At 37.9% G+C, this 27,481-nt stretch overlaps 3 protein-coding genes and 1 long non-coding RNA gene across 4 annotated transcripts; 1 reads left to right on the forward strand and 3 right to left on the reverse strand.

Moving 5' to 3' along the window:
• Positions 1–5,643: 5,643 nt before the first annotated feature.
• On the forward strand, positions 5,644–7,071 carry LOC143622889 (uncharacterized). The gene has a single exon (XM_077093908.1). It carries the CDS (start codon positions 5,644–5,646, stop codon positions 7,069–7,071), a length of 1,428 nt encoding a protein of 475 aa, XP_076950023.1.
• A 501-nt stretch (positions 7,072–7,572) lies between these two features.
• On the reverse strand, positions 7,573–7,962 carry LOC143622890 (indole-3-acetic acid-induced protein ARG7-like). The gene has a single exon (XM_077093909.1). It carries the CDS (start codon positions 7,960–7,962, stop codon positions 7,573–7,575), a length of 390 nt encoding a protein of 129 aa, XP_076950024.1.
• A 12,634-nt stretch (positions 7,963–20,596) lies between these two features.
• Positions 20,597–22,180, reverse strand: LOC143622974 (uncharacterized). The gene is made up of 2 exons (XM_077093978.1): positions 21,872–22,180; positions 20,597–21,801 (listed from the first exon to the last, which is right to left on the reverse strand). Exons 1-2 carry the CDS (start codon positions 22,178–22,180, stop codon positions 21,202–21,204), a joined length of 909 nt encoding a protein of 302 aa, XP_076950093.1. The 3' UTR covers positions 20,597–21,201.
• Positions 22,181–24,399: 2,219 nt separating this feature from the next.
• Positions 24,400–27,076, reverse strand: LOC143622802 (uncharacterized). Its single transcript, XR_013151783.1, has 2 exons — positions 26,896–27,076; positions 24,400–24,804 (listed from the first exon to the last, which is right to left on the reverse strand). It is a non-coding gene; the product is annotated as an uncharacterized LOC143622802 (long non-coding RNA).
• Between the last annotated feature and the right edge of the window lie 405 nt (positions 27,077–27,481).

Here is a 27,481-nt window from a genome sequence, read left to right on the forward strand (position 1 = left end):
GGTTCAAGCTTCAAGACCACTCCCTCCAAACCCACTTGTACCCGCACCATCACTTGGCTGTGGCGGTTCAAGGAAGGTCTTGAGAATGGTTAACCCATCATCAGCAGCAGCAACTTCGTTCACCTTCTCCACCACTGGATGCGGGAAGGCAGCATACTGGTTCACTGCTTGGTCATAAGCAGCTTCAGTATCCACATCATATAAAGGGAAGTTGGAAGGCGGGATGCCCTTCTCAACGAACCCTAGACCAAGCAGGAAGCCAGCCTTTTCCCCATCCTCATGAGAAGCGTTGAGGGCTGCGCTCATGGCATCGTCATATGATGTGTCCGTGAAGACCCGATGCACAACCTACAAAACAAAAATACAAGTATCAAAACCTTTTCTAAGTATAAAGAAAAGCGTGAAGACATTATGAAGCTAAGCTTACCTGCGACAACGCTTCTCGTAGAAGCCATTCCTTGGTAACCAGAGCCTCCTGGAGGGCAGCTGGAGCTTGGTTACGGGCGCGTTCGGCTTCACTTTTGTTAAGGTTGGCAAGCAACACTTCTTTAGCCGCAGCCTCTTCGACGCCCTTTAGCTTACGCTCAGTATGGTCAAGCACGCCGCTCTGGTCCAAGATCTCTTGGAGCTTCTTGGCGTCTTCCATGGCCAAGGCATCATGAACCTGTTGGAGCCTCTCTAGTTTGGCTTTAAGTTCCTCATTCTCGAGGCGTAGAGGCTCAGCAACAGCTTCAGCCTTGGTGGTCCTCTCAGTTGCGTTCCGTGCAGTTTCCTTAGCCAGCCGAAGCTGTTCGTTAACAGCTTGGGCAGCCTTGGAACGGGCCTCGAGACGGGCCTGAACTTCAACCTCGAGGGCCTTGAAGGCCTTCTCCTTCTCCGCAGCAACAGCGGAGAGCCTCCTGTTCTCCTCTCGGACAGCCCGCGCCTGAGCTACTTCTTGGATCCGAGCTGCCTTTAACTTGTCGTTTTCACGACAAAGCAGCTCGACGCGCGGCTGCATCCGGGCTAGGAGAATCCGGAGCTCATTTGTCAGCCTACCCTCCTGGTAGCTTGACATTGCTTCCCCCAGCGCCCCACTTGGGGCGGCGTGGCGCGCCCACTCGACGCATTCCACAGGCGTCCGAAGGGTTGTTCCTCGGTAGATGTTCCATCGTGGAACATACACTTCATTGGAATCCGACACTGCAAAAGCAAAAAGCAGTTAGGAAAAGATGATATATAAAATAAAATAATAAAAGGCCAAAGTAACCCTACGCACCTGTAGGGTCGACGACAGGCCTGTAGCCGCCAAACCCATCACCCGAACCTAACGGATATCCATCCAAGAGGTCAGGCAGATGGGAAGGAGGCAGAGATTGGCTAGACGCCGCAACCCCGGTCATACCTGAAGGACCGGCCGTAGTCGCCGGCGCCGGAGGAGGCATGGCGGAGGCCACCGTGGTAGAGACCAACGGAGGTGAACTCACAACCGCGGTCGTTGCTGCGGAAGAGACCACAGAAAAACTCACCGCCGGCTCAGTGAAAGAATCAGTGAATATGGCACTGACAACCGGCGGAGACGTCGTCACAGTTGGAACAGTTGCCTCAACCGAGTGAGCAACTGAACCAACTGAAGCAGGCGCAGCCGCCTGGGTCATCGCCTCAGGTAGGTTGACCAAACCTACCATCATGGGTCCGGAGGTGCTCCTCCCTGCTCCACCCTGGAATGCGGTTGCATCCACGCCTACACGAAGACAAGATATATAAGTATAATGGTGGAAATATGTGAAGTTAAAAGTAAAGGAAGTTTGTACTTACGAGTCCTCTTGAGCTTGAAGGTACGAACAGGCGGGCTCGAACCCGATGGAACCGGCCTCTTTACGCCGGTCACCGTCGCTGTACTGGGCTGCCCGGAGGTGACAGCCGTCTCAACCTCCGGAGCAGTGATCTCAACACCACCAGGGTTCCCCGCCACCTCCTCGCTTTCGGTCTCTGAGTCAGACCGATTCACCGGATCGGCAGTGGAGGCAACCTTCGCCTTCCCCTTCCCGCCAGCAGCCTTCTTCTTCCTCACGAAGAATGGACCATCTGCGGATTCCTCATCAGAAGATGACAAGATTAGAGGAATTCCAGCAGAGGTTTGAGCATTGACAGGTCGAGGGTTAAACAACTCCTTACCTGGCCGCGTGGCGCTTAGAATCGGGTGGCCCGGCGGGTAGACCTCCACGAACCGATCTGCCGTTTGCTCAAGGATGGGCAACTCGTTCTCATCTAGAGCACGAGTACCCATCCGAGCAGGACCATCACTCTCCCGCGGCTGCAGGAGAGACTGCAAGTCGTTTCCCTCTGAAAACAAAAAGAAAAAACGGTTAGAACAAAAACCCTAAATTAACGGATAATATGAAGCATACCGTAAGGGACAGAGTTCAAACCGTATTCGAGGACGATGGGAATTTGTGACGCCTCCTTCCACACCCGGCTCATCCCGAGCATCACCATCCCGGACTCCGCAAAGCGGTAACCGGAGACTGGATCCGGGAAACCTTGGAGAACCATTCCGCCTCCTGGTAATTGGAGGCGTGAAGGTTCGGGAGAGCTCTCCCGTTCTTGAACGTCATCGCTATGGGGACGACGCGAGCGGAGATATAGAAGAACTCCCGCTTCCAAGATCGAAGACTGCGCTCGGTAGCGCAGATCTTCAAACCCTTGATCCGATTGACCAAGGTATACCACCCCTGGATGCACCTCCAGGAATAGAAGGTCATCAGGCGGTCAACATGGGGCTCCACATCCAGAATGAGACACACCCACTCGAAATGGCGGATCTTGGCGATCGCCATTGGGTGTACCTCAGTCAGATGCACACCGTGTCTCTCCAGAACACGGTATACAAACATCGTCAATGGGAACCTGAGATTCCCATAGACGAAGAATGCAACGTACACCCCTATCTTTCCCTTGGGGGCATCGTACACCGTCTGATGAGATGCAGGAAACTCAGGCTCGAAAGGCTCGAGCATGAACTTCCTGACGACGTACTGATAGAGGTCGACCGGAAGAGCACACTGGCACTCGCCAGCAGTACTCTTGTCATCCTTGGCCGACGTGGACGACGGATTCTCGAGGTATACATCGGACTCCTCAACAGTAACCTCAAGATCATGAGAAGACATGTTTGGGATGTAAAGAAGAACGATTTCAGGAGAATGCTCGACGGAAACGTTAGAGTATTCGCCGGAAATCGTTTAGAAGAAGAAGAGAGAAGTGAAAGTGTGGATTAAGCTGCACCCTCTCCCCCTTTATATACTCATCGCAATGAATGCGATGAATTTAATGCGGGGGAGAGAGGAAAACGCAGGTCCAATGAAACTATGACACGTGGAAAAAGCAAGCTGGCAACAGCTGTTGACAGGACGCGTGCCGTAAACTTCGCGGCCACGCGCCCGAAAACTCGCGCCCACGCGCCTGAAAAAAGCGTCTTGAATGACCATATACTGTCACGTCGCCATAACTTCCTGCACGTCCTGACACTGTCAGAAGAAACCATCGGACGACGTTTCAACAGTTTGGACTGTTCTTATCCTTTCACCAACTCTTCAAATTTCAAAAAGATTCAAAAGTAAGTGGGACTATACCCCTTACCTTGGCAACCAAGTAACTATAAGACAGGTGCGAGTACAGTGTTAAGGCAAAACCCTTCACATACTTAGCACCTGCAGGGAATTGAAGCCAAGAATACCTCGGCAACCAAGTAACTATAAGACGGGTGCGGGTACAGTGTCAAGGCAAAACCCTTCACATACTTAGCACCCGCAGGGAATTGAAGCCAGGAATACCTTGGAAGTAAAGTAACTAGAAGACGAGTGCGGGTACAGTGTCAAGGCAAAACCCTTCACATACCTAGCACTCCGCAGGGAATTGAAACCAAGAAGGATCTTCTGGGCCATGCTTGCGGAAACGGGAATAACATCCCCGCATAGCGGGAACGTCGAGAACTAGATTGTGTGAAGCTCCAAGATGGAATTGGTTGTTTAACATAATTAATCACTATGTTCAAAACTACCAAAACCTCATGGAGAATCTATACAAGTGGAACTCAACGCTCCTGACTTGCGAGGAGGTTACAGACCTACCCGCATCATACCCAAAGATCAGGCAGAAAAGTCGGGAATTTCTGCGTGACATTAGGACTTCCGCGGGAAGAATCCCCATGGAAAACCTTAAAACTAAACCCTTTTCAAAACCCTTTGCTTAAGTCCAAAAGTTCACCTCACTTATTAGCAATTCATGAGAAGAACATTGGACTGGGGGGACTTGAAGAGGTAGGTCTCAGCAGAGCCCAGTTGGACCCGCAAGACTCACCTCAAAAAGAGACGTCTGCGCAGTTGAACCCGCAAGACTCACCTGCAACAGGGACGTCTGCGCAAAGGCTAAACTCGCAAAGACTCACCTTGAAGAGAGACGTCTGCGCAGAAACCAACTGGATCCGCATGACCCACAATGCTCAGAGACGTGACGTCCTTACGCGCAGTACGCAAGCTGTTCCCGCAGGAAAAGCCTCCCAATGGTCGACGTACTCCGCCTGTTCCCGCAGCAACGGATACTAGCCATCAGGGAAGGCTACCCGCGCAGCAAGGCTACACGCACAAGGCACTTAACTCTTAAATAATTCAGTAATGTCACCTGAAGAGGAGATGAGCAAGCCGGGAACACTCCCGCACAAAGCCGGGAAAACTCCCGCCCAAATGAGCCAGTCCGTACGATACTGGAGGATCTTTTGTACTGTACCTGACGAGGTATGGACAAAAGATCTGACCAAAGATACGACAGCTCACTGACAACAGTATGACGAGCAGCACGCTCTTGTACTGTATCACTATCAGCCGCTGCCTACTCACCAACCTGTCGGAGGACGTGCATAGCCTGCAGTTGGTGGAACAGGAATAGTACACAGCCGGCCTGGTCACTATCAGCCGCTGCCTACCCACCAACCACCAGCATGGCATGTGCGTAGCCCACAGTTGGCAGAACAGGAATACTATTCAGCCGGCTGTACCTTCTTGGAAACCTACCTTCGGCTATAAATACTCCAACACCTTGGAACGGTATTATCATCTCATCTCATACCATCATATCTGCTCTAGTCATTTCTCTTAATATACACATATTCAAGAGCAATCTAGTCTGATTCTCATGCCGGAGGGTGGTCACAAGGAGGTACCCCCCTTCTCAGTGACGAGCTCACGGTGTCTGTTTTGCAGGTCATCTGAAGAACCATCTTTGCCGGATCTAACCCCTCGTGGGAAACATCTATTTAACCCCCAGATTATCCATAATCTGCTTGGGGTCAATTAGTGTTTCTTCAGAGAGAGATTCATCACATTGTCTCGAGGTCTGATGCATGTGTCGATCTATTTGGTAAAATGTTTCATGCTAATGTTATATATAATATATTTTTTTATGTTATTCATAACGAAACACCATACCATATTTTGTTATGATTCGATATTTATTAAGAAAAATATAATTACAATTTATAAAATCAATAGTACCTCTTAAAAAAACTATGTGAGAATTCATTAAGTTTTCGTATCAATATTCCATTAAAAATATTATTTAAACTTATAAACCATCTAATATATTTTTCTTTTAAGCATTCTCATGATGACTGCATCACACGAGTTTACAAAACACAAATCCACTACCACCATGAACAACCATCCTCCATCAACCCACCTCCGTTCCACCACCCAAATCCTCTACCAAACCACCACCACAATCCACCACCACTTCCTCACCTTCCTCCTCCTCTCCACCCTCATCTTCTCCCTCCGTTCCAACGTCAAAACCGCCACTCACTCCCTCACTTCCTTCATCGACCACGACCCATCAATTAAATCCATCCTCTCTCGCCTCCACATTAATAATCCCAATTCCAATTCCAATCTTAATCCACCCAATCGCCGGAAACCCTTTCTCCAGCTCACCCGTGTCGGAACCCTAGATGACGGCTTCTTCTCCGGCGATGATCACCCAGATCACAGATTCTTCGGTACGTCACATACCCACAAACCCAATTCCACCTTCTTGTTGCTAGACTCCTTTGACCCACAAATTTTCCCCAATTTTATTTCCGATCATGGAATTAGGGTTTCCGAAATTGTCCGTTCAAACCCCAAAATTCGATTCAAATCGGTCGAAGTTTTACCCGATTCGGAACGGGTTAAGGATACGGGTGATGTTAATTTGAGTAATTTGAAAGATCGTGAACCGATTGAGGAAAATGAGAGTGAACGTGTTGATGAATTGAATCTTTTCTTGAAAAGGTTTGAGCTTGAGCATCATGAGATGACGGCATTGTTGTTTCTGCTTAGCGTGTTGTCGTGTTGTTATGGGTTTGCGATATTCGGGTTTGTTGTGACTTACGCTTGGGTTCTTGGGATTGTTTTCGTGGTGGTGGTGAATGATTTGTTGAAGGGGTATAAGTCGTTTTTTAGGACGTTATGGGACGGGTCGAGTTTGGGGTTGAAAAGGTTGTCGGGGTATATTGTTATGAGATGGGCGGTTCGGGATGCGTTGACTCAGCTGTTGGGTGTGTGGTTCTTTGGAGAGATTGAGGATCAGTATATGTTTTTTAAGATCTTTGTTAGGTTGAAGTTGATGCCGTTTTCGGTAGTGTCGCCTTGGGTTAAAGGGTTTGAGAGGGAGATTTACGGGTTTTTGTTGTCATGGTTCTTGTTGGATACGTTGATCTCGTTTGTGTTTGCGGTTGATGCGTGGATTGCGATGGTGGACACTAGAAAAAGTGTGAAAGAAGTTGTGAAAGAAGGGTGTCATTTGTTGTCATTGATGTTGCATCCTGCAATTAACCTTAAATGTTTGGAAGGTATTGGTTGCGGGTCTTTTGCGAGATGGGTTTTGTCGTGTTTATTTGGGAAGTTGTTTGCTTCGGCTTTTCAGTCGTTTATGGAAGTTTATTTCATGGTGGCGTGGCTTTTGTATTACTTTTCGGTTAAGTCAAAAGATGCTAATTCTAGTGGTGTATCGTTTGGTCAACGTGAGCTTGAAGGTTTGCTTGAGGATGTTAGATGATTTGTGATACATTAATATGAAATTTGATCTCAATCTGCATAATGTGAGTGTTTTAAGTGAAGCGGTAATCTTCAGCGCTTTGTGTGTTTATTGTATTTTAGAAAATGCGATTTCGCACTGCCATTGTTTTTATACTGTTTTGATGTTTTGTATCATATGTAGTTATGTACTTTCATCATGAGGCAGATATAACATGTGTATATTTTTTACCTTCTGTAGTGCTAAAGGCTAAAGCATTGATTTTTATTTTAGGTTACTGCATCTTTTTTATTCTGGTAGTTCATTTTATAGTATGATTAAATTGATCATTGACATCTTCATGCTACAACTACCAAGAACAGTTGGAAGGTAACTGTCTTTAACTTCTAATTCGCACAAAAAAACAGGTTTCATTTCTCTAATTTGATGAAACAGTCGCTAGTCGCATACAATATTAAGTTCTCTCTTTACATGAATACATATAATAATATTGCAGGAACAATTAGTTCGACTCAAAACAAGTCAAATGCACAGAGGGATTCGTCGGTCTGGTGGTGACGTGGCACAGCGTACCACGCTGATAAACGTGTCCTCGTCACAAGGAATACTGAGTCTGGAATCGGTAGTGAAGTCGTATTCTTCTCGAGCTTGATCTAATAGTGCATTGAACAAAGGATGTTTTAGTAATTTCACATTGATGACGAACCGCCTCTGGTTTTGGCCTACATAAACCACCAGATGACCCTTCGGGACGTCTCTAGGAATCGAAGATTCGTCTTCATTCATGGATGATGACCATTTGAATATCCATTGGCAGCACTTGTCACAGCTTGTAGATGAAGGGATGACTGCTCCATTGTTCATCTTTTTCCACTTTTTAATCAATGATTTTAAAACCTTATCTTTCTTCATCTTTAAAGATATATTTGTGTGTGTGTGTGTCTTCTTTTATAATTGTGTGTGTGAGAGGAAAGATTTTGTGTTGTTGGTTTGGAGGTAGAAGTGATCATATATAGTGGTGAGATATTCGTTGAATGTCTCAAACCTTTTTGGAGCTCTCTCTCTCTCTCTCTCTCTCTCTCTATATATATATATATATATATATAATATTTGTGTGTGTGTGTGTTGGGTGGGTGGGGGGGGGGGGGTTCCAACAAAAACACAACACCATTTAACTTGAAGACTCGTGAAAACCATTTTTAAACTTTAGTTTTTTGTTTTCACATGTCAAAGCCAAAATAAAAATATATGTAGATTGCAGAATTACATATACTACGAAGGTAAATGTAATTTTATATAAAGTTAAATTATGACAACATATATGTAACTAATTACGAATAAAGTTAGACAATCACGTAACATGCAATTATTAAAATAGTCATGCAACCTATATTTAGACATTCATACTTTTGCACATTAGATAATTGCACAACAATACTATGCAACTTGAATGCGGAACCATATTGCAAGAACTGCAAAAGCCAACTAAAACCATTTATTTATGTATTCAGGCGAGATTCTAACGTTTTAAGTGATTCATGATAGGTGAATTTATTGGTGAACTTAAAAAATGTGGGCAACAAACGAAATGAAGTGAAAAGGTGAATACATGCAATCATTTTTTTTATATTTCGTACTTAAATATCATTTTATATTTTTTTCTTAAATATAACAGATGTCTACCCTTGTAAGTTGTCACGTTGATTTGCAACTTAACATGCTCGTAGTTATGAATCAACGCTACATATTTAGTTTCCTTAAATATTCATGAGACACATGAATAAAAACTAATTCGCAACTATAATATTTATAGAAATTGTGACTCTGTTTTTTTGTTTGTTTGTTTGTTATTTTTTTTCACTCTCACAAAAGTTGTAACTTCTGATTATAACCCATGTGTGTGTGAAAGAGGAGGGATGGGCAGCAGCTTAAAGAGGTTATGGGAAAAGGTGATAAGAGTTGAAGGTTTATGTGGCTATGATGTTTTGTTGCAATGGTGTACTTTGAATTTGCATTCATGGGGGTTTTTATTATATTATATTTATTATATATCCTTAATGCATATATAGTGATACGAATTTGTACGAACAAGTGTTTGGCTTGATTAAAATAGCTTGCTTTCTTTCATTTTTAACATGTTTAACATTATTTTATAATATCTTGGGTAACATGTAAGTGAGGAATTGCACTTTGTCCAAGAAGCTTATCCCATGCCTTCAATACTCTCTTTTTATCTAACCCCACTCCCAACCTGTGGGCCTCTCTTTTGGTGCAATTCTTGAAATATCAATTGCAAAATGAAATATTTTATTCTATATATCTTAATCTAATAAAATTGTACCAAGTTGATTTTGTACTTTGTATCATCACCTTTGGTCCAACATTTTCACACAGTAAAATGTGAGACGGGTATTGGAGTATGGAACTAGGTTTAAAAGTTTATGTTGGTACAAGGCCGGCTCCGCGAAAGCAAAAAAAAGATTTGGGCCGAAGGCGAAATTTTTTTTGGGCCTTAAACAAAAGAAGTATTTTGTTGGGTTTAAACAATTTAAATTTTATATGGGTTTACTTTGTTATAATTTGGATTGTGTAAAAACTTTTGTATAAAAAAAGATTAAACATGTGTCAAATGGGACTTGAACCCATAACCTTTTGTTTAGAAGTAATACCCTTTGCCATTAGACCAACCTATTGATTATGTAATTAGATTTAAACATTAAATATACATAATGTATTTCATAAAAATACAATATAATTAAAAATAAAAAAAATTCCGGGCCTAACGGGTGTCGGGCCTATGGCCGTCGACCACCTTACCTCACCCCAAGGCCGGCCCTGTGTTGGTATGAGATGGGTATCAAATTATGCGATACCAAAGTTTTTAAAGTGTTTTATTAAATCATCTAAGATCTATTGTCTTTTAAAGATTAAACTTTCACCGGATACTTTAATTCTATGTATTTTTTCAAATGTTTTTAATCTTATAAAACTAATTAACTGAGTGGCACAAATGAAACATATGTAAATCATGGTTACTGTAAAGTAATAGTTTCGAATATAATTAAGTTAAAGGATGAGGTCATAATGAATTGAACAAACAAGTTCACTAAATAATAGCAAGTTTTTTTAACTATTTATTAAGGTCAAACTAACAAAATAATAGTAAATAGTGTATATGTTTTATTTGGCTCAATTGATTTTATTTTATTTTTAGTATTTATATAAAAAATACATGAGATTGAAGCACCTTATAAAAGTAAATTGACCTTAATGAGAAACCAGAAAACTTGATTCCTATTGTGTAAGGTTAAATAGTCAATCTCAACGGTTAATATTTATCAAACTAATGGCTACACCCACTATTTGGATTTGGCGGGCATTGGATTATGTATGAGACATAATTTTACAACGTGAGGCTAGTTCAATTAGTAGAGGTTTCTTATTCTTTTTCTTTTTTAACGGAAGGTCTTGGGTTCTAACCTATACAAGGGTTATACAAATATAGAAGTTTAAAAGTATTACGAGTATTGTAACTTTATCGTTCTGAAAAAATAAAAAAGGTATGAGAGAGTGCTTAGTCGGCTCATTGTAATCCTACCTTCTAAGTGAACTTGATTTGGTCGGCTCTGTTGGTCCTATATATTCTATTTATAATCTATAATGATTTAGTCAATGGATTGATATGGTTCAATGATTGTGGTTTAGGTCTTGGGGGGGTTCTTGATACTTCATAATGCGTTAATGGTTGACCACTAGATATCATCATCTAACACTTGGGTTTTTCAACTAGGAGCTTTTTGAGGCTTGTCCATTTCATTCCACTTAAGAATATATTTTATTGAATATTTAAATTGTATTAGACAAAACCGACCAAACCTCTTCTAGAAGGTTTTAAGAACCACATATGAATCTTGTTTCTTTTTCTTAAGGTTGGATAATGATTTGGCTCGGGATCAAAACTGAAAAACGTTTTTGAAACAATGTTGTTTTAGTGTCCATGTATTATGTTGTATATTGTTTTCATTAAATATGCGTGTGTACACACACAAATATATATATATATTGATACTACTTAATGTTTAACTCGCTAACTGTCAATTGAGCGGTGTTAGGGACTAACGATTAATAGGGATTAGTCGGATTGAGTTTTTATGTAATTTTAATTTCAAACACACACATACACACGCATATGTATAAAATTTTCAATTTTTGACTAAATAGCGATTAATCGGCGAGTAGTTGATGGAGTACCGACTAGCAATTAACCAGGGATTAATCAACGTCTATGCTGGATTTTTATGACCATCTGTTTGTACCATTGGGTAAATGTCCACCATAAATGTATCATTAAAACTTTAAGGTAATCTTTTATCGTTATCTCGGTGTTTGTCCGTATATATAATCAAAACTTGATACACGCTTAAATGTTATTAGTTAATACGAGACTAGCTTCATTAATAGAGATTCTTGTGTTTTAGTGAAATGTTCTGACCAGACAAAAAAATGTATTTTTATAAAAGTTAAAAGTTTCATAACCTTACAATTCAATAAAAAATAACTTATGAATACCATTTAGTATTGATTTTCACTATTGAGTATTGAGTTTTCCTCATTGCGAGTGAAAGCGATCTACCCCTCACAATAAAAATTTTTTGGGGTGATGGGCATCACATCCATGAGTATCTTCTATAATCTATCTTGTCACACGTGCACTATTTGCTTGTACCGTACAACTTATAAATAGGAATCCCAAGTGTCATCAAGAGGGAGGGTTACTGACCAATTTATTATGCATTTGCTGTTGTTTTGTCCCACACTAACACACACGTATGGTATTCTAAGAAACTCTGTACATGCCCGTACCCAAGTTTCATTTCAAGATTTACATAATTTATTAAGAGTTAATCATGTCATTTTGTATAAGTACTTTTGTTTGATGGAAATTAAATTTTATTGCGGTTTTTATTGACCGAATATATGTTGTTTGGTGGTTTGAAAGTGAAAAAACTCGGTCATTAAGGCTATATAAGGTGTGAACGAGTTGAGCCGAGTCCATGCTCATATGAGCTTGAGCTTGATTGGTTTAACTTACGATAGTTTGAGCTTAGGTTCGGCACATTTAGAGCTCAATATCTCTATAGTTCGAGCTTGGCTAATTGTGGGTAGTTTTTCAAGCTCAAGATCACCACATGCTATTTATTATTTAATTTATTTATACATAATTATCACTATAATATTTCTACAATATTAAACTATTTTAAAAATAATTTTATTTATATTAATTATTAATATATAAACATATATTTAATTTATTTAATAAAATTAGATAAATAAAATGATGCTTTAGGCTCGTGAGTCTTTTTAAGTGAAAGCTGAGGCTTGGACTAACTTATTAAACGACCTTATTTAAGACTCAAGTGCAGCTTGATTCAAGCTTTTAGCAAGTTAACCTTAAGTACCTCACGAGTGGTTTGGATCATTTACACCCTAATTAAGGCTTCAACTGATGTTCTACATTCACATTATGGCTTGTAACCTTTAAAGCCAGTTTAAGACTTTAAGTTCACAAAGCATGAAACTGAAGTTGCACGTTTCATCAAGTACTTATTTAATAGGATCATGTACCAAGTCACCATCCCAGGGAACACATTTAGGGTTTATTCTGCATTTGGATTGGGATAATGTGGTTCGAACCATGTGTACGTCAAATCGACAGCTTGAGATTAAAGGTGTGGTGAGAGGGACCCTTTGGGCTCATAAAATGTTAATGAATAAATGAAATCCAGCCAACTGATTCATCCCTTGAGGCAGTTGGTCGGTTAAAATCCTACATCTACAGGTCATCTACAAGTACTACCAAATGCCAATCATGCAGATTGAGACTTTTCATAACCACCTTACTTGATTGATTATATATATGTTCTAAGGCTGGTTTTATATATAACATAGTTTTACCTTTGTTATAATTTGTGTCACATTTTGCATCTCATCTTAATCATTGAAGAGCTCACAAATTTATATTTAGTTTAAGTACGGAAAGTCAACTTTTATTAAAGTAGAGTGAACCATGAAGTTTTTCTTTTATTCATTATCAATGCATCTAAAAGTACTAGGGTGTAAAGGAGCTGAGTTGAGCCTAAGTTTGCCTTACTTCGAGTTTGGCTCATTTAACTTACGAGAACTCGAGCTCGCCTAAAAGACTAAATTACCCTTACATGGATGACACATGGGGTCATTTTTCGTTAAAAAACTGACAGGCAATAACGTTGGGGCAAAAATTGCAACTCACTCATAAATGTTTGGACTAGGTTTGCGATAAATCATTCACAAAGGACAACCATGCAGCATGAGCAAACCACATGAGCCATTTGTGCAATTTACTTCTTATCAAATAAGCTTATATTCATACTCGAGCTAGCTAGATTTGAGCTCTTAATAAGTCGATCTCAAGTAGCCTATAAGAAGGTTGACTTGTTCACGTCACAAAGCTAGCTAGAGATACTTGAAATCAAACACTTATTATGAACCAATAATATATTTTGTCTATGAAGGTTACATGTATTTATGAAATTTGAATAAAAAAGTATATAACTACATTTTCTTTCATAACACTTTAACCTCTTTCACTTTTTCAGATTTTTATATAAATAAAGGATACAAATACATATTTAAAAGAACTATATGATGCAAAACCAAAAAGATATTGTATTTTAATAAATGTTAAAGTTATATAATAATATAATGTGTCTTTCAAAAAATTATATAAAGTGAAAAAGAGAAAGAAATGGCAATAAACTTTTGACGTATTTATGATTAGCTGGCAGCTGATGTATCTGGATATTAATTAATTAATTAATTAATATATTATTATATATCTACGACTTTAATTTTGGCCATGCCTACCACCCCATGCTACGGTTATTCCCAAGTAGACATCTTCACTTTGAATTGACTAACCAACAACCAATCAACGGTCCACATTTATATAAGTTTGACACGTCTACCATGCACACATGTATACCCTCTTCTCCTAGTTGCCATCCCATACCCTTGTTTTAGTTATAACTTATATCACTTAATTACCATTACTTTTTGAATGCTTTATATCTTTCACCTTATATGCACCCATCATACGTTATCTATACGACTCGTATAAGGCTATACGAGTTGTATGAGTTCAACTTTTTGTCAGACGTTGTTGACCGCTAAGTATATGAGTTGTATAAATGTATTTGAGTCGTATAGACCTATGCAGGTCATATTGACATATATAAGGCATATAAGGACTATACGATGCATATAGTTCTTCAGTGATGACTGATGATGAATTATATGTGTATTTGTCTTGTACTATATGGTATGTCAGGCTTATACAAGGTTGTAAATGGGTCAAATTGCAGGTTTGACATTTCCATACCAATGTCGTTTCTCTATTCGACTCCTGTAGACCTATACGAGTCGTATAGGACCCGGCAAGATGTCGTATCTCTATCGAAACCCTAGAATATATGTATGTAAATATAATCCATCCCCACGTCATGTAAGTTATGCTCATATGTAAAACGATAAGTATACAGAAAAATAGTACATGCACTTTTACATAGCCGGTTCCAAGCCCCAAACCGAACCATTAAACCACCAAAACCAAACTGTATCGATCTTAAACCCGTCGACTTGCTTCCGTTTGGCCCATCAACGGTTTATCAACTTGCCTCTTAGTAATTGCTAATTATGTTTAAAAAGTGAATACTATTATGTTAAATAATATAATTTCGATAATAAATCAAATATCTTAAATTTTTCTTGACAGATCAGTATGGGCCCTAGATATGTTATGTATTTAATTATTTAATTGATTATATGCTATTTGGGTAGGTTTACATATAAAGTAATTCCATTTACATATAAACTAAACCAAAAAGAGTAAATCCCAATAGATTGCATCAATATGTATATGTGAGTTGCACCTAGGTTTACATAAATATCATGAGTGACTGGATGTAGGTCTAAAGGGGTTCTGCTTTTCAAATTACTCAAAATAACTAGATTTTGAGAACCATTTGACTAACTAATTATCTTATTTTAGTTACTCAAGTCCCAATAAGGCAGTAATTATCTTAAAATGCATATTCAAACATCATTAAGGGGCTATTTGTTTACATCTGAATGGAACCATTCAGATGTAAACATCTGATTCATTCAGACTTTACACTGTTTGGTTTCATACAGAAAAACAACTGAATGGTTATGTCTGAATCATTCAGACTTATTGTTGTTGTTGAATGGGACAAAGACTTATTCAGATCTGAATGAACCAAACGGCCCCTAAAAGTTAAAACAATAGACGAGAATAACTAACCTTAACCTATTACCTACTCCTACTACTACTCCCCTTTATTGCATGACTTGCTTTCAAAAAATTTCGCCATTTGTCCTGTGACAATGTGACATATATGTATCACAAAAACACAAATAGAAAACATCTATTTTAAGCAAAATAAAACAAAATTAACTTCTAAAAGGATGAAAAGTACCTTCAAATCTACAGATGTTCGATGAACCGATGATGAAAACAGCAACTTCTTGATATGAGTCCATTTCCTGACCCCGAAATGAGACACATCATCAATCAACTTATTTATTTATGAAACAGTCCAAAGTCTCTGAAGTTTCCTCTGATTGTCACCTGTCATCACAGTTCTCATCATCGTCTCGGAATGGTCTTCCGACTCACTTGAATATATCGATCTCAATGCGGTTTTCAATCTGTGACAATATATTCTAAATTTCAAACTTGATATTTTGGCTTATAAGTTCAAAGTGGTTCATGTAGGCTGTTGATTAGTTTCAAAAACAAAAGATTGAGTTGGTTTACCATGTCTAGAATTCGGAAACACAGTTTAGGATTTGTTTTTTTTTTCCTGATGGAAACATAGTGAGTTGGTTAAGCATGTCTAGAGAACAACAATAGTGACTGAATTGGTTGATAGGAGGAACATTTGAGAATGAGTAAGTGAGTGAATATAATTGAGAATGAGACTATACGCGACATGCCATAGAATTACTTTCACCTAATTACATTTAACTGTACATTATTCTTTGAAATATCATTACCTCATTACTTACGGGTGCTTTGGTCGAAGATGAGCGGGCCGTTTTCAGCTGGTATGAAGGGTAGGATGTTACACATTATATCAAAGTGACATCATATTCATTCACTCGTTTACACAAGCTGTAATTTTGGGTTTTGACTAAGATGAAATCATATAACAAGGGACATTGTATGATGGTAAGGTATCTCATTTCTGTTTTAATTATACAAGCAGCCGAATTTAAGTGGTTTATAGGAATTTTTAAGACTATTATAGTTTTTCGTTAAAATTATAAAAATAAAAAGAAAATCCAACATAAACTCAAATCGTTAACTAGGTGTAGGGCAAGTTAATGAGACTAAGGGGTTGTTTGTTTACATCTGAATGGAACCATTCAGATGTAAACATGTGATTCATTCAGACTTCAGACTGTTTGGTTTCAAACAGAAAAACATCTGAATGGTTAAAATTAGGTCTGAATCATTCAGAATTACTGTTGTTGCTGAATGGAATAGATGCTTATTCAGATCTGAATGAGCCAAACTGCCCCAGTAAATGACAAAAAAAAAACGGATGCCCTTGAAAGCCCAGAGTTTGGAGTTAAGCCCATTTGCGTTATATATAAATCAGACCAAAGTCCATCTTTATTAAACCCATGATCCATTAATCTTTAGCCTACACTTCAGCTCTCTACAAGCTTCCACAATTCCCTTACAAGCTACAAGTCAATGCATTTATTCGACTTTGGCAACTGTTGATGATTAACTTGACCCGTTTGCAAGTCATTTATTCATATTATTGTAGCTGACGCCAATTCAATATTAAAGAACCTATTATAACATACAATTGAATTAGTAAACTCTGGTTCCCTCCATATTAAATAAACATATCCTTAATGATGAGGTCACTAAATATGTTTAATGATGATATGATATGTATGATTGTATTTAAAATATGTACATTTGAGATATATTGTATTATTTAGGGCTAATTATAATTGTTTTTATGTAAATTAGAGAAATATTATAAATTGTACCCTTCTAGATTCTAGGTTGGGCCAAGAGTTTCTTACCTATAACGAGTTTCTTTTAAGAGCGGTCTCATGTACCTAAGGAATGGATATGATCGGGTGAGCAATATCCCATCAATTATCCAAAATTAGCCGTTTAAAAAATAAAAATCTAGATTCTAGATGATGTAAATCGGTTATGGAAAAGACCTAGACCCATTCGAATACGTTTTCTAAGAAAAGGTCAAAAATAAATTACATATTCAGTCCTCTAGCTATGCAAAAAAAACATATTCTTTTAAAAGTTATTTCATCTTACATGATCTTTGTTGATTAAGATTAATCATAGTTCAATGGATATTTATAAATTAGAGAAAAATGAATGATTTGAAAAATGATGAAATTAAGGGTTAGGTCTTTGAGTTTATTTTTCATTTTCTTTTGCTTTCTAAATATAAGAAGAAACGGTAAATTGGTAATTTAACAGAGAATTTAAAATCAAGTAATGGAAATAGCAAAAACTATAATAAACCCTTAACATAAAGGAGAAACGTGGAACTTGCTATATACCTAAAGGATAAAAAGTATAATTTACTCAAAAGTCAAGTATGCCCTTCTCGACCAGAAAATTATATCAACTAAGCTTTGAGAACGACATTTTCCTTTGTTTAATGTTTACAAAACTCAAGTAAACTACTACATTCGCAATCAAAGGCTTGAAGGAGCTACCAAACCAATGGTGTTTCATATCCGATGTTTCTCCGTCGCTAAAGAAGAAGATGAAGAAGAAAAAGAATACCTAGACGACACGATAACTCAAACAAAATCAAGTACTATGAGTCAAACCTATTATACTGCCCCTTCTGATCTCACTAGCAACAAATCCGAGCCTCACAACTCACCTCTCTCAAACTCGCACTATGAACCAATCAATCTTAGAGTTTTTAAATTCGCTCAGCTCAAGGCAGCAACTTGCAACTTTTGTTCGTCTTCAAAGCTTAGTCAGAATGGATCCAGTGACGTGCATAGGGGTGTTGTTAAGAGTTTGGACTATCCTTACAATGATATTCAAGTGGCCGTGAAACGAGCCAAAGAACCATGGCCAGTAAGTTTATTTCTCTGCGGAACTAGGAGAGGGTCAAGAGGTCTGTTGACGCCCTAGTCACTATAATTTGTCAATTTTTATTATATAAAAGAAAGATTTTTTTTAGAAGAACATGAATTGAGTTCTTTAGATGTTGAAACATAATAGAACATTGTGTTGACTCTGTGACTAAGAAGTTTTGCATCGTCAATGTCTTTAGTGTTTCTATTTATTTCTTTGTGACGTTGATTTTGTGTTTGTATGATAGGGGCGGAAAAGGCAGTGGCTAACGGAGATTAATATTCTTGGGTTGGTTAAGCATCCAAATCTTGTCGGACTAGTTGGTTATTGTATAGAAGATGATGCACGATATCTAGTGTATGAATATATGCCTAACAGAAGTGTTAGTGATCATTTGTATAAAAATTCGGGAACGCCTCTCCCATGGACCTTGAGACTGAAGGTGGCTCATGATGTAGCTCGTGGCTTGGCGTACCTACATGAAGAAGTCCACTTTGCGGTATGTGTAACTTTATATTGTGTTTAACCATTCTTTTAAAATTATGAAGGCGACATAAGGAAAAAACAATAGATTAGACAAGGAAGAAATCGGTCATTGTAAAATGTGGCATAAGGAATCATTCACGTTTATTAATGTGGAGTTCTCGTCTAATTCACGAACTTGTTTTTAGAAGCTTCTCAAGAGGTCATCCATCATGGATTTGCTCTCACCAAAGTGCGTTTAACTTTGGAGATCTCTTATCATCCACAACAAATGTGCCAAAACTAATGCTCATTTTTGTACGTATTCTCGCAATATAGAGTGCTCTTAATTAATACTATACTCTAATGACAGAATTACAAATTTTATCCTTTAAAAAAAAGCCAAATTATGGTTCGTGTCCTTTTTTTAGTTTCTTTGCAGGCGGTGTCCTTTAAACATTTTTTTCCTACACGTTATGTCCTTTACGCTAATTGGGTTAGAAAAACTCAGTTACCCTCACGTGAGTCGCATGTGAGGGCATTTTTGTCTTTTCACACCGCCTCTATATCTTTCTTTCTTCTCTCTCTTAAATTAAATTGTATCATTACCAAACAATATAACTAAGGCCCTGTTTGTTTTCAGTAAGAGAATTATGTCTTAATCTGAATACCACATCTGAATATTAAGAGCTGGTGCAAATGTCTGAAATCTGAATCATTTATGCTGTTTGTTTTTTCTAAAACATCTAAATATTAATAAACGTCTGTTTGACCATTTTAAATATTAAAACCTTTTGCAGTTAATTTAAAATTAAAGTTGTCTTAGCATAAAACATTAAAAAGAAAAGTACAACCACAACTACAATGTTTCCAAAACATCTAAGCACTCAAATTCGATTTCGCATTAATTGTGTCGCGATTCGATCTCTCATGTTTATCATGTATTGTTGATCTGCACTACTTCCATGTGATTGAAGCTCATCATCATCAACATCATCATCATCATCATCACCATTGTCGTCATCACCATCAATAGGCATTTGAGGTTGATCATATTGAAAGAATAGCTCATCACTTAAGCCTTCTTTTCGTATATAGTTATGAATTGCAAAGCATGCGATAGTGATGTCTCTTTGTTTAACCAAAGGATATGGTGGCATTTTCTTCAAGATAGGAAAACGTGCCTTTAACACACCAAAAGCACGTTCAATAACATTTCTAAGTTTAGTGTGTGCGTGGTTAAACTTTTCTTTGCTATTCAATGCACGTCTTCGACGAAAATCTCCAAGCCAATATCTAACATTGCGATATGGTGCCATAAATCCCCGAGTGTGTTTATATGCAGCATCACAAAGATAATATTTATCTTGAAAGAAAATAGAAATTGTTAGTGTCTATATGCAGCATCACGAATATAATATTTGAAATCCTAATGATACCTGTGGGAGGAAAGGGGAACTCAAAATCAAGATCAACTAATGATTCATTCAATATTCTAGCATCATGTGCGGTGCCTTCCCATCCGGCCACAATGAATGTGAAGACCATATTGAAGTCACAAATTGCCAAAACATTTTGATAACATTCACTCCTACCTCTTGATCTATATAAATGTTGTTTATCACGAGGGACAATAGCGTGTATCAATGTTCCGTCAAGGGCACCAACCGCTCCCTGATTGAAAAAGTTTATTACAATATACATATAAATAATACAAAATATTAGAGTGGCATTTAAACTATTGTTACCTAAAATTCGTCGTTCCCTCCTATTATTTCCAGGAATATTTGGATTAGGATTAAATGAAGTTGGTCGTATAACTTCTTTGACAAATATCATCATTTTGTTCAATACTTCATGAAAATACTTATGAATCGTTTCTTTTGAGTGTTGAAACCTACGCTTCATCCATACAAAACCTTGATTGTGACCAATTACCATCAAGAATGTAGCCATTTTCTCCTCAACTGTTACATGTTTGCTATCTTTTAACCAACCTTTTGCTTTGAAATTTGCACATAGTCGAACAAATGAATCACGTGACATGCGCAACAACTCGATGCATTGTGTATCATTTCCGTCCAAAAGCTCCATGGTAAATTCATGGCCAGACATAGCGGATGTATTATCCCTATTTCGTTTCATACGCCTAGGCCGGAAGTACTTAAAATAAAAGTAAACAAAAATAACGAAAGCGAGCTTTTGAGTATTATCCATTAACCTGTTAACACAAATGCACAAAGTCACATACATACCAAATAGTTCATAGGATAAGCACCAAAATAGTTCATGGAATAAGCACCAAATAGTTCATGGAACAAGCACCAAATAGTTTGTAGCATAAGCACAACTAGTTCAAAATAAAAATAAAAATAACCAACTAGTTCACATAAAATGTACCAACTAATTCTCAAAAAAGGTACCAACTAGTTCACAAAATGTATCATCTAGTTCATAACAAAGTCACAAAACACGAAACAGAACTACTTCATAATCCCCAAAGTCTTCGCCATCATTGTAATCCAATTTTTTAAGACCTCCGGATTCGATGGTAGAGTCATCCATGCCTCTCTATAGTTGTTTGAAGGTTGGCTAAAGATACCAAATGCGGCTAAGAAAATTGGATCTGTGGCTTCCAACCCAAGTCCCTTTAACTTATCATGACATTCATCAATTGTCGGCCTCACCGGTTTGTTTTCAGCTAGATTGGCAATTACCTTTCTCATGTCTACCTCTAGGTCAGTCAAATTAATGGTGTGTTTAGCCTTTTTATTGGCCCGACCCCGATCTTCCTTAGGAGCATTTGTGTGTTCGGGGATTGAGGAATCACCTTCAAAGCCTGTATCATAGCAGGTTTCTTCATATGTGTTTTCTTCGTATGTGTTTTCACCATCTAGACTCTCAATAGGACCACTATCAATCTGAAGAAGTGGAATGACAGAAGCTTGGGAAGATGAGGAAGCTCGACGGGGAGCAATGGGACGACGGATAGAACCTGTTGCTGAATTCTTATCGAATAGAGTTGCACAAAGCTCATGATTAGCTAATGGCGTGGTTTTCAAGGAAGCTGCCTTAGGATGAACCTATATTTAATTTGGAGACGTTTACAATTAATAGGTAATATATATTATAAAAGTATACTTGTAAACAAACCTTGCAAATAGCATCCCAATCTTCATTTGTTAGCGTAAACATATTTGTGTGAGGGTTATAAATGTTTCCAGTCTTTCTTTTCAGATAAGACCAAGCTAAATACTTTGCTCTGAGGTAATCATACTTGTTTTTTAATTGTTTTTGTTCAACCGCCATGCCATATGCTTCCAATAGTTTTTTACCAACAGCAGCCCAAGACTCCCTTTGTAAGCTTACTCCCATATAGCCCACCCTAACCGTTTCTTCTATACATGTCTCTAAAAAGAGTTTTTCTTGCTCTGTCGTAAGTTTCAATCTCTTATCACCCATGCTTAAGATCAACAAAAATAGGGCCGCTGACATAATATTTTTAGAAGGTTTCTAAGCATTTGACTTTGAAAAAAGTTAAGAAATTAACACCTAAATGTTAATACATTATATATAAGTTCCATGGTAAACTTGGGAATGCATCTATTTGGTAAACTTGCTGTACAAATATATTAAATAATAATATCAACCCTTTCCATATACATAAGTTCAATCACTAATGGCAATAATTACTTGGGAAGATGCAAGTCAAAATGTTTTTAGTTGGAAAAAGAGGCTTCAAATCGGATACGATGCGGCACAAGGTTAGTATCAGATTACTTAAACTTTGCATTCTACAAGCACATATATGTTAATACATTATATATAAGTTCCATGGGTTGATTGGGGATACCCGAGCTGCTGTGAAGATGCTTTCCAAATCATCAGCTCAAGAGTACAAGGAATTTCAGGCAGAAGTAAGTTTTCCATGAAAAGTTAACATCTTCTTAACAATCAAAAACACAAAGTCATAGATAATATTCAAAACCTTAACAAAACCATGAACAAAATAACCTTAAAACATCAAGAAATCAGCCATACTAATCAAGATTCAACTAGAAAAGATAACCCAGATCTACACATTCATACCAATAATAAACAATAGCATCGATCTCTCCTTAAATTTGGGGAAAGAGGAAGACCGGCGGAGATGGAGGGCCGACGGAGGTGAAGACCGGCGTAGGTGGAGGGGAGGCGGTGGTGGAGACAGCGAACCCTAGAGAGGGAGGCAGCTATGACCGTGTTTTTAGAGTAATAAGAAGTTTGTTTACCTCTTTTTCTTTAAGAAGCCATTCAGAAGTTTTACCTCTTAATAATAAACAAAAAACAAACAGCCGAACCTCTTAATTCCTCTTACCGAATCAGACTTCAGAGGCCATTAAGAGGTTTTTCTGAAAAACAAACAGGGCCTAACTCTAAATAACAACTCCGAACACCAAAAATCCTTAATTTTGCAATGAATCTGTAACTGTATGATATGATACTATCAGTCTGTAGATCTAGACCTTAATGTAAACAATCAAAATTCAAAAACTTATCCAGAAGAACTCCAATCTAGCCGACTGACTGTACTGTGCTCGCCAGATATTCCGTTGCCGTTTCCGATACAAAACTCCGGCGAATATCACACAACTCACGGCGGCGATCAATCCGAACGCAACACCTGCCTTCTTCCCGGCGCTCATACCTCCGGCCGACGATTTCTTCGTTTCTTCACTCTTCAATTCGGCTGATACGTCACTAACCGTAGTCGGTGGCGAAGAAGGCGAATGTTCGTCTAGTGATATAGAATTTGTCAGATCTGACGGCGGAGGTAATGGAATTGAGTCGTCGGAACTGGAAAACGGAGATGATAACGGTGACAGTGACGGAGAATATTTCGGCGGATGTGAAACTGAAGCGGTGAGAGTGAAGAGGAGTGTGAAGGAGATGACGTGTATTAAACTTGAAGATAGAAATTTTGGGGTTTTTGGTTTGGTCTGAAAGATGGAATTGAGTTTTGGAGGGGAGGTTGGTGGGCGGCGGTGGTGGTTGCTGGAGGTTGAATGGTGGTGTGAAGGTGGGTGTTGATGGTGGGTTTGGTGGTGGTGGATGAGTTGTTGAAGAAAGAGATAGTGTTATATATTCTTTTTGCAGGTGTAGACGAAAAGACCAATATGCCCTCACATGTGCCTCACGTGAGGGTATTTAACTGAGTTTTTCTAACTCAGTTAGCGTAAAGGACATAACGTGTAGGAAAAAAATGTTTAAAGGACACTGCCTGCAAAGAAACTAAAAAAAGGACACGAACCATAATTTGGCTTTTTTTAAAGGACAAAATTTGTAATTCTGTCTACTCTAATACATTAAGCTATATAATAGATTTCACTATTTGTCCTTAAAGTAAGGAAATGATAGAAATCATTCTTGATCGACATATTATGAAATGTGAGGAGTTTTTGAAAGATGAAGAATGTTTAGATATAAAGATGCATGAGGTGAAATAAATGGAAAAAACGTTGGCAAACTAATTATTTATGTTAGTCTAGTAGTAAAGATGTGTGACTTATAACCAAATGGTTATGGGTTTTAGTCTCATCGAGACGTGATGTAAAATAAATGGAAAAAAAACTTTGGCAAAATAATTATTTATATACATTTGCAGACATGTTTACCAAATGATTAACATTTGTTTTTTGTTATTCTTTTCTTTAAAGATTATTTATGGAGACTTTAAATCTTCTAATGTTCTTCTAGACGAGCAATGGATTGCAAAGTTTTCAGATTTTGGATTGACTCGTTTACGTCTTGAAGGACTTACTCATGCACCCCCAACTACGGTACTTTAACTTCTTATGGGTTATAGATAATTGAAATTATATAACGAAAAATCATCAAATTTCTTATTATATGTGTGAAAGGTAGTTGATGGTTACAAACTTACAACATTTTTCTCGGATTAATGGGCATTCATATAATTGATTTAGAACTTGGGTTTTCATCTAAACATTCAATAGATTGTGTCATTTTTTCCAGATAACTACAGGATATGAGGCTATAGAGTACATGAAAACGGGTTGCCTTTCAGCCAAGACCGACGTGTGGAGCTATGGTGTAATATACCAAAAAAATCAAAACCCAAAAATATATAAGTATTTGTTAATGTGTCGAGTTAAAACGAGTTGATAGCTAGTAAAACTGATCAAATAATAATGTCGACTAACCGAACGTGTTATATAAAATAAATATTATCTAATCAAAAGGTAATATTATATAATCAACATGTGAGTAATAATAAAGGAAATGAGTGCATGCTTAAAAAAAATTAATATAATAATAATAGTGAAGTCAAATTGAAATTAGATGGTGAAATATCCACGTTTCCAGGGAAAACTTGAGCAACAAACAACCAATTTAATTAGGAATTTGATTTTGTTTATAACTCGTTTAAATATATAAACAATAACATTCCAATAGTATCCATTCATCAAAAACCCAATCAATCGTATCTTCTCCCTGCCGTTTCGCCATCACCACCGCCCTACAAATCGTCACGAAACGTGTCACCTTTGCCGGAAACTTTCTGACGGAAACCACCGCGACCTCTAACGATCGCTTTCGAAGACAACCGCCGCCGCCCTCTGTGTTTCCGCGTTAGGCCGCTTCCACCGGGTGCTCGCTAAGTAACCGTGTATTAGACGACCAATTCCTGCTAATTGTTTTCTGTCTCGCTGTTCAGCTATTTTGAAAACAAAATATTAACAAGTAACACATAACTATACATACACAAATAATGGAGTTTGTTTTGGACACAGTATAAAAGTAGGTGATGGAAGAATTTTAAAATCTAATGTTAAATTAATAATATATTCCATGGAAAAGTACATATTGCATCAATTAAATTTAAATAAACAAATTTATTAATAACAGATGACAACAAACCTTTATATAGTTAGTAACAGTACATTAAAAATGAAAAATACTATGGAAATATAATTGAAGTAATGGTAATAATATTGTAGGTTATCGTGACATATAAGCAAGCTTAATTCTTCTTACAGTTATCGCTATTTCACTTATAAGGTACGGATTCCGTGTTTCTCTTCTTTTAGCTTTATATTGTTTTCACCGTTCTCGTAGTGTACGGATTCTGTGGTCTTTTACTTGTAGCGTAAATATTGTTTTATCATTCTCATAGTGTACGGACTTTGTGGTCTTGCACTTGTAGCGTCATACCGTGTCTTCGCTCTCATAGTATATGGATTTCTGAGTCATTAATCGCATTATAATTATTGAGTTGATTCATAATATCGTGTCACCGTTATTAAGTAGTTTCATTCTTTATTTATTGCAAAGTGTTAGATTGCTATTGTCAAATATGCGTGCGATATAATATATTTTATTGCACTCATTATCGCATGTTCCTAATAGTCCATATTGACCGATTGTTATTGAGACATATTGTATTGATATTGACCATTGTTATCGCATTTTGTTTGACCTCAATACCCAAGCATTTATCCACCTATGGGGACGTAGGGCGTCAATCGAGGCACCTTTGACGTGCTCTATCTGTGGCGGAGCGATTAGTCCACAACGTCTCTATTTTGTTGTGCGATGAGAGCATATACTGATAACTGAGAGGCGTATGGATCGATCCTAGGTAAACTGTTACTGGAGTGAGATGGTTAGGTGTGTGTGTCCACATTCCTATCTCACTATCTCACTTAATTACTGTTACTGTTACTGACTCACATGGGTATTTCCATAGATATATTGTTATTGTACTGATTCATAACTGATAGTTCAGCGTATTGTTAGTGTTACCGGCTCATAGACTGTACTTGTTTCCCCTGTAATCGTTTATTGTATTGCGTTGTTCTTCACCGTTTGTTACTGCTATTTTCCTCCGTTACTGGGCAAATTTTTGGCTCATCCGTGTTTCTTCGTTTTGTGTTTTCCTTTAATTTGTTACAGGTACTCAAGGGAATCCGGGAAACGTGTAATAAGAGAGTAAAAGTAAAAGTCTTAAGTTGGAAAATGAGGAACTTAAATAATTTCTGACTGAAACAACTTTATTTATTTTCGTTGTCAATGATATTGAACCTTTTTGGTATTGAATGATTTTAAACTTTTAAAGTTGGATTTTATTTATCGTATCGAGTGACACGTCGGCTCTAACCGGGCCGGGGTGTTACATATGGGGTCTTCTTATACAAACTCATCACCGGGAGGCACCCATTAGATAGAAAACAACATCAGAATAATTTGCAACTTCTTGAATGGGTCAAGAAACCCCTTCTAGGATCAAAAAAGGTCCCACGTTTTATCGATCCAACTCTTAATTATAATTTCTCACTAAAGTCAGTACAAAACTTATCGATTATTGCAAGCATGTGCTTGTCGGAAGACCCCAAGTCGAGACCAAAGATGAGTGAGGTCCTAGAAATGGTTAACCAGGTCCTAGAAATTATGGGTAACCAACCCAATGTGGTTCCATCACAAGCAATAAATCCCGAGCCATTAGAGGGTAGTGAGGACCTAGAAATGGTTAACCAACTCAATATGGTTCCATCTGAAAAAACAAACCATAAATTGTCTTTCAAGAGGCGAGTTTGTTGTTGTAAAGCTCAATAAAGTTTATACGTGTACCAACTAATTAAGCGCAAAAGGATCCACAAGGACACCTAAATAAAGATGCAAATTACAATTTGTTGATCTTAGGTTTAGATAACTTGTCGTCAATACCAATTCAAACCTCTTTGTAACTTGGAATGTTGATGC

The sequence above is a fragment of the Bidens hawaiensis genome, unplaced genomic scaffold (assembly GCF_021521415.1).
Source record: "Bidens hawaiensis isolate Kalapana, Puna unplaced genomic scaffold, B.hawaiensis_p1.1 tig00003244_1, whole genome shotgun sequence".
Classification (NCBI taxonomy): Eukaryota; Viridiplantae; Streptophyta; class Magnoliopsida; order Asterales; family Asteraceae; genus Bidens; species Bidens hawaiensis.